We start from the raw sequence: 8,567 nt of genomic DNA, 5'->3' as shown, positions 1-8,567 counted from the left end.
ATTTCATTATACATTATACGAGATAGTAATACTTGAATATGAAATCATTAGAAATAGCCAAAGTTAACTATGCTGATATAGGAAAAGTGTACAAGTACACTCGAATTCACGGTTGTAACGTGTATATACTTTCAAAATAGCACCACCTTTATTTATTGACACACATAAATACAACCTCTATGATTTAATATGTCGATACATAGCTTTAATATGTGAAAGAGACGAACACTCATCTATAAACATCATTCTTGTTTATTTATTCGCCATATTATATGAATTGACAAATATACATTCTGTACACTAGCCAGTTATTATTTTAGTGTCTAAACGTGATTATTATAAGTCATAGCTACATAGTTCTTTACATAATAGTCTCTGAAGTAATATAGTCGAACTTAATAAAAATTTTGTAATCGCCAGTTTGATATGAAATGATCTTCTAGCACATAATAATATATTTTTAAATTGGCAAAACTTTCAAAAAATATCACACTTACTATGCTTTTTGCTCTAAAAGCTAAAATTTTAGCCATTTCAATCAAATTCGAAATGTGTAGGAGGAACATTCATGTCTATATCTACTAACCAATGTAAAAAGATAATTTACTTTCGTTTCATGATACAAGATATTATATTAAGTAATCTCAAAAATATACAAACATGCAGTTTTCTTCCTTGAAGCCAACTTGATCGGAAGTTGCAAAAGGCTTATTTCTGATGTTCGAAGCTAACACAAATATTTACAATAAAACAAGATGCAAACGACTGAATATGCAAATAGTTCACGTTCCCTTATCCCGAATGCGCTGATAATAACATGCTCGCATTAATGAACAATTTGAACATTGCACTAATATACATGTACCAGTATGAACCAAAAGTGACATCTCGTGATACAATCTGTTAGGTTTTATACACAAGATTTATATGGATTCCCAGAATCTTGAAATAATTCATTTAAAACTCAAAGCTTGCTATTTCTAGTGAATTAGCATAATCATGAAACTCTCATTAGTTTATTTTTATACTTGTGTTTTGGAGTGACCACTTAAAAAAATCAGTTTAGCAAAATGAATAAAAATCGTGTCAGGTGCACGTCATTTAATTAATGTTCTGTTATGACATGTTTTTTTTTTTCATATGTGAGCAATTTGTCATCTCTCCCCAATCCAGGATAAAAGAAGAACATAGCGCCAACAACCGTTTCAGGTAATGCTTTTTAATACGTTAGATTAGAGGTCTCACAATACAATAATTTTTTATCGATCTAGTGTCTAAGATCTGTTATAAGTGTGAGATGCCTCTGCATTATGCTCCAGACTCTCATACTGAGGTTGTCTAAAAGTAAAAAAGATGCATGAACAGATAAAAACGTCTTATAAATGCTATTAAGAGTAAAGTGTCGTTAAGGAGTTCAAAATACAATAATAAATGTGTCTGTGTTGTATGTTCTTTATTGTTCACATACATTTGCAAACAATATATTCTCATATATCCATCTCAAACAGTCATATACTGAAGTGATTTTAAAAGGTCAGAGTACTATAAAGCGAAATGTTAATATATTAAAAGGTTAAGATAACAAAAAATTCATGAAATCATGAGTTTAGTTTATTACCTGTCTAGTACTGTGCTGGAGTTTGCTGAAGCTGAAACATAATACAAAATGATATAACTAATGCGTAACAAGGGGAAATGCAAAGTAAATTTGTATAATTAAATATACATACACGAGTAAATATGCACTAACTGCTGGAATATATCAAAATTGTTTTATTCCATTTAGAAATGATGCATGAATTTAATGATATTGCTAAATGATCTTCAAAAAACAAATTACAATGATCAAGTTTAAAAACCGGAATACAAGCGAATTCCAATTTACCATAAAAAATATACAGATATGATAACAATGTTAGGTACATTATGCAAACATTTTCCAACATCAACAGTTTGCCAATCATCATTAAAGTAGTTTATCCTTTGAACTATATAGCCAATTCTGCTCAAGTTGACAATGAAAATATAAGCATGATGTCACTTCAAATAAAAAAATACGATTTAATCAATTACACATTGAACATAACACGTTGGAATACATCTATCAAGTCAAAATATAAGTGTTTGTGATACTATTAGCACGCTTGTCATTTATCAAAACAAGTTTAATTTTAAAGTTTATGGGAGGATGAAGACGTAGACTTAAGCCCCCAGCAAATATACAAGTTTTAATTGTTGATTAAGTGATAAAAATGAATGCTGGAAAACTTAACACACTTAATATACTTAAAATGAAACAGTTTCTCGATTATTATTTTTACTGAGTAAGTGAAAATAAAATGCGAGATAAAACAGCCAAATATGAAACCCAGCCACATAAACTAGAAAATCATATAGATTAAGGTCAAAACCCATATGACAAGATATCAATAATAGACCAGTAAAATTACCGACTTATGCAAAATTTATGTGACTTGATATAGATAATTGACCAGTGAAATGCAAAGAACCATGTGACATGCTATCAATAGTGGACCAGTTAAATTAATAGATAAATGTCAAAAATCCATGTGACACGGTATCAATAAAAGACCAGCAAAATATGAAGAATAATGTCAAAACCATGTGACATAAGATTAAAATCGACCACCAAAATAAACAGATTAATGCCAAAAAACATGCGATAAAATAGTTATTATAACGATCAACTAAATAGTTCGCAATAAAAGTTAGAAAAATAATGTAATACTGTCTAGGGAATCATAAGTCATCCTGCTTTCAGTATCTGTTCTAGTTTGAAGTTGCTCGTAGGTATTCCTAGAACAAAACAATATTCAGATAATCAGATTTTGTGATGTTGTCTTGCAAATACAGCTAGGTTTAATATACATCATCTTTCTTCGCACACTAATGAGAATTCTTAATTTGCAATCATGTGTTTATGTGTGAAATAACCTTCATTTATCTGTTTTTACCTTTAATCATATTTAGATGTCAGTGGTTAAAGCCATGAGAAAAACATTTAGGTACTTACGGTAAAGGCGACGAAACATTTAATTCTGTTTGTCGTGACACTGATTTTGGCTGATGTTGATTTTGCTTCTTCAGACCTACTTAAAAAATAGGTAATCAGGTATTTCAAAGTTTAAAAAAAATACTGGACTGTTATACGAGTATCAGAAAACGCATGTTTCGATGTCATAAGTCTATCATTATATCGAATATTTGGTCACAACACGTCTTTTTCTATACATTTTAACGTTGAAAATGAATTCGAAAATAATAGAAATGTCAATTATCTAGTTCATTAAAAGTACCTTTTACTTTCCGTTTTCTATTTAAAACAACCCACGTAAAAACCACACCGATAAGAACACCAGCAATTATTGAGCCAATGACAATCGCGACGATAGCTCCAGCAGCTACACTTATCTCTTTTCCATCTGGAATACAAATAGCACTTAATAAGTCTCAAAAGTGCTTGCTCTTACCTATCTCTATAAAAGGACTGTATCACACACGTGGTACGCAGACAGTCCATGAGGTTGATGTTATTCTCACTGATAAATTACAAATTGATACCTAAAATATATATTATAACTGAACCTAATTAAATATTAATTATCATTTATAAATGGACATATTAAGATATTTCCATCAATGTATGATTGACTTACAAAAGAGACATGTTTCTGTTATTAAACACATAAGCATAATGTACGTAAACAGCACAAAATATTACAGTTCCTCTTTTAAGCAATGAATTTGTACATTAGCTAGAAAGGCAATTTACAAACATATTTCTTTCATACATGTGTTTTTGGATTTTTTTTTTTAGCAGGTAGAGAATAACCTTGTTTTTTTCAAAATTCATATTATCAAATAAACAAGTAATGCAGTTTCCATGATATTTTTTTTTTAATTAAATATATTTTCCCTTTCTTTTTTGATGTTGTTTTTTAGAGTAAAATTGTGATTTGTGTATTAATAACGAAATCTCGTTTTTCATACAAACGTACTTTTGGTTTATACAATATTTATTTTCAATAAATTTCTAACATAATGTATAATACAATGTACACATGAATATCTAAAGACAAATTCAAAATTAAGACAAATCTACCATGTATACAGAAACTTATATTTCTATCAGAATAGTAGATGTTATGTACAAAATCAGAATTGACAATTGTTCTCTATTACAGTTGACTATCCGAAGCACTGATACATTTTTCCTTCATGTTTTGGTATGTGCTCGTTGTTAAATGATTAAGTTGCGTATTTTTGTGAAAAAAAATAGAACCTAATATTTGAATTCACATTGAAATTCTAAAATGATTTTCTGTTGCGACAAAGATTAAAAGTCTGGTGGAATCAAAATAAATTGGATGACACGTAAAAAAGAATGATTGTTATTCTTACTTGAAGGATATGAAATCAAGATATAGGATCGAATTATTAGTGCGAACTGTATCATCTTCGAATAATTTCGAGGACGACGTGTTTTGTTATTTTACAAAAAGCAAAAGTATGTCTGTAATATCAAATAATATTATGAATAAATTGTTAAATATAATCAATTTTTAGTAACGTATTGATGTCTTATTTATGAAAGATTGAACTATTTGATTAAATACAAGATTGCATATTTGTTTACAATTCACTTAACAGGGAATTGAGGTATATAAACACTAAATATAATAAAAAATTCTAAGCAAGTCTTAGAATCCTTCAAAACAACCTATTGCAAATATTAACTTTTCATTCAGTTCATTTATTTTATACCTTATGCTTATTATTTTCATGAGTAAGCATACGCTGTGCCTGCTTTGCAAAACATATATCCTTTGGGCCTATTGCGCCAAAGAAACATGATTCGTTGCGCACTTTAGTCATACCTTTTGCTCCCTGTCCGAATTTGGTATTGGATCCCTTTATAGAAATATAGCCTGGGTCATTGGCACGTAATTTATAAGGTGAATAAAAAAGATAAATATAAAACGAGTATAATGTTCAAACATGGCACTATCACTTCAATTAAACGTTTAATTTAATTCTTAAGTTGTGCATTAGAAAAGCTATTTTTTATTTGAGCATATAAAAACAGTGAGATTTCCTTAAAAGCAAAAAAAAAAAAAAAAAAAAAAAAAAAAACAATAGCAAGACTAAAATATTCCCATTGCTGAACAGACGAATGGATATCTACTATAAGCCACGTGCATGCGGCCTCAAATAGGAGATAAAATATAAAAATGGGGGAATTATACTGGTTACAACACTCACACAATAGATATGAAAGAAATGAACCCGATGTAAAGGTGAAGAGTTACTCACAACCCTTTCCAACTTTACTCACAACCCTCTCCAACTTGTGTAAATCTACCTTAGATCTACCTACTAAAAACATTCAATGAGCTGTTTTATATCCAAACATAATAATAACAACCCAATAAATACCGGTCATAAGCTTGTGATCAATAATGGTCTTAATTTATTATCCTCCATTATTCATTTGCAAAGAGCTACGTTCACTAACCATGGATTTTTGCCCAAGATTTTGGCAAAAAATAATTTGATGAAAAGTTCTTGTTTTTAGGTTTTAATTATAAGTTCAATCCTTAAACTGTTAAAAAAATATGAATTTATAGACATATGTTTACATTTAGTATGATTTATGTTCTATGGAAATACCCCTATTTCCAGCAAAATTAGGAAAATTCACGTATTTTTGGTGTTTTAAACGAAAAATTAAAGTTCAGCACAGTCCAGCCCAAAAAAATCATTACACCATTGTGTTGTAATGTATCAAAGGCTTCAACTATATCAATTAAAAGTTGGGGCTTGCCTGTGCTCTATTCCAAAATAAATTTTTATCTAATATCTAAACGTCATTTTCTGGGCATTAATTCAGTAAATGCAAATCATGGAGCATGTATATTGCACTCAACATTATTAATTTTTATTCTAAGTTGTTGAAATATGATTCATAACATATATTTTTAATAAATGTTTGCAGGAAAATCATTTCTAGTAAATTAAAGGCACTTTCACTAAAATAAGTACGATTATGTTTTGGTACGAGTTCGACGGTTTCCACTGTAACGGTTGTAAACAAAACTCTGGCAGGTTAAAAGAATTATATGTAAACGCTTATAAATAAATGCTGAAATTCTATACTTATGCCTTAAATATTTCATTCTTAGAATTAGCAAGGTGTTGTTATGTAATTTTATTGATTCATTGAAAAAAGTTATGCTGTTCAAGCTATTTTATTGCTGAATACTTGATCTGGGTCCGGTTCTTTCGCCCTCACAAAAAACAACAACAGCAACAAAAACAACTGTGGTCGTTTAAACACAGTGATTAAGAGGTTTTTATGTCTTTTTTTAAAGGTAGATAAGAAGAATTCAATTTACTTTGTGAAAATAAAATTATTGTAAGTCTCAAAACAATTTAAAGATACTGTATTTATAATTCCACATCGTCTGCATTGATGTATATGTAAAACTACTTGTTAAATGATGTCACATCATCTCGAAATGTGGCACTAGCTCAGTGGTAGCATGGGAGCCTCTCACCCAGGAGAATTGAGTTCAAAACCTTGATCATGAACTCTTTTTTTTCTTTTTTTTCGTTTTAATAATTAATAAAATAGATAGTGCTTTTTCAGTAAATAATATGTTATTTCATTAATGTATTTATTCCTTCAGATTTTTAGCATTTAGACATTTAATTGCTTAAAAATTCAACAAGCAGTTTTAAATCTTATTAATTTAGTATTATTCTCATTAAAAAATATTCACAAGAAATTGCCAAAGCAGGAAATATGTTAGGAGTCAACGGACGAAATGTGTTCAGTACACTTTCCCAGGATGAGAAAAAAGCATGGTATTAAGCTCTAGCTGTTTCCAAGAATAAATAGACAGAAAGTCTTGACTTGTCCTTTTTCACAATTCAAAAGGATCCTTTTATTTTGTGCAAGAAATTGCAGAGCATACATGTAAGCAGCCATAACTACGTGAATTGGATTATCTACACGAATGACAGCATTGATGTGTATTACTGCCTTTCTTATGGCTGGTACACACGTAGTTTGAATGTGTTCCGATGTCTCCACCGTTACATGGTACCTCGCATATGGACACCATGAGGAGTTGTGAGACTCAGTCAGGAGTGAGAAAATGGGCTGATAATATTGCTGATCATGTAGCGGTATTTCGAAATTGATAGCCATTCAATACAGTGTGAAAGAGAATCATTAAAAGTTACGGTAATAGAGTCTAAGAGACAATGCTAAATTAAATTTTTGATTGTAGGCTTTCGTATGTTAAATGTTTAATTTACAATCATTATGTAGATGTAAGGGCATATTGGAATGATATAAACCAAATCTTACTTAGAGTTGTTTTATGTCACATAAATTATGAATACATGTAAATAAATGTTTTATGCCCTCGAATGATGGTATATTAAAATCGAACCGTCCGTCTGTCAGTCTGTCATTCCGTCAGTCATTCAGGCTTTATACATATAGACAGTGGTGGTCATGTCCGCTCTGATTCAGTATGCATGAAAGGATTTTAATTTTTCTTTCATATATGAAATAACCATAGATGTATGGTGTGTTGCGAACAAGACTGGTTTCTATGACTTAGGTCCTGGTAATTGTGGGGGTTCAAACTTTGTTAATTTTGATATTAATATACATATAGAAAGAGATGGTCGTGTCTGCTCTGAAAATAATATGCATGAAAGGATTATATTTTTTATTTCACATATGAAATTATCATAAATGTATGATGTGTTGCCCTTAAGACCCGTGTTCCTACGCCTTAGTTTAGGGTCACTGCTGGGGTTTAAACTTTTTCAATATTTATGTTATATACATATAAATGGTGGTTGTTGTGTCCGCTCTGTAACTTCCATATACATGAAAGTTTCAATTTTTATTTAAAAATATAAAGTCACCATTGATGGATAATGTGTTGTGAACAAGACCTAGGTTTCTTTGTATAACTTATAGTTCACTACTGGGGTTCAAACTTTGTCATTTTTTACCACCACACTTAACATGTAATGGTTGGTTTAGAACTAGAATCCTTCGGGGGCATTTGTCACGTTCTGTAACAGTTCTTGTTTTTTCTCAGTTCTCATATCGTCATGGATCATTACATTACAATTGTAATAAAAATGTCTGATTTCCATAATTATAAATAACACAAATCATTTTCTGGATTTGGCTGTATCATAATTCATAAAAGAAAATAGTATCGAATTTTCAGTTCAGTATCAAATATTACGTATACTCCGAAAGAGCATACAGTGAAACATTATTTCTACTTGACAAAAAAATTCTAACATACTTTTATATGTATAAATTTACTTAATTTAGGCAGACTTTTACACTATACATTTGAATAAGTCAACAACTCCTAGTATTTACATACTATTTGCTTACATGTATATACTACTCAGTGTAAGTTTAGTTAATTAGGTTAGATAGAAATACCTATCTGTTTTGTGTTATAATAATAATAATAATAATAATAATAATAATAATAATAATA

At 29.7% G+C, this 8,567-nt stretch overlaps 1 protein-coding gene across 1 annotated transcript in view; it reads right to left on the bottom strand.

The window, feature by feature from the left end:
- Nucleotides 1-1,274: 1,274 nt before the first annotated feature.
- Nucleotides 1,275-8,567, bottom strand: part of LOC132751736 (synaptogenesis protein syg-2-like) — a 37,821-nt gene continuing 30,528 nt past the window's right edge. The window contains exons 10-14 of the mRNA XM_060741951.1: nt 3,318-3,443; nt 3,035-3,110; nt 2,750-2,817; nt 1,619-1,649; nt 1,275-1,338 (exon numbers count right to left, since the gene is read on the bottom strand). Coding sequence (XP_060597934.1) covers nt 1,275-1,338; nt 1,619-1,649; nt 2,750-2,817; nt 3,035-3,110; nt 3,318-3,443 — 365 coding nt within the window. The remainder of the gene's footprint in view (nt 1,339-1,618; nt 1,650-2,749; nt 2,818-3,034; nt 3,111-3,317; nt 3,444-8,567) is intronic.

This window comes from Ruditapes philippinarum, unplaced genomic scaffold (assembly GCF_026571515.1).
Source record: "Ruditapes philippinarum isolate M1 unplaced genomic scaffold, ASM2657151v2 ctg834_1_1_1_1, whole genome shotgun sequence".
In the NCBI taxonomy this organism is placed as follows: domain Eukaryota; kingdom Metazoa; phylum Mollusca; class Bivalvia; order Venerida; family Veneridae; genus Ruditapes; species Ruditapes philippinarum.
Note: the sequence above shows the minus strand (reverse complement) of the source record. Positions and strands in the feature narration are given on the sequence as shown.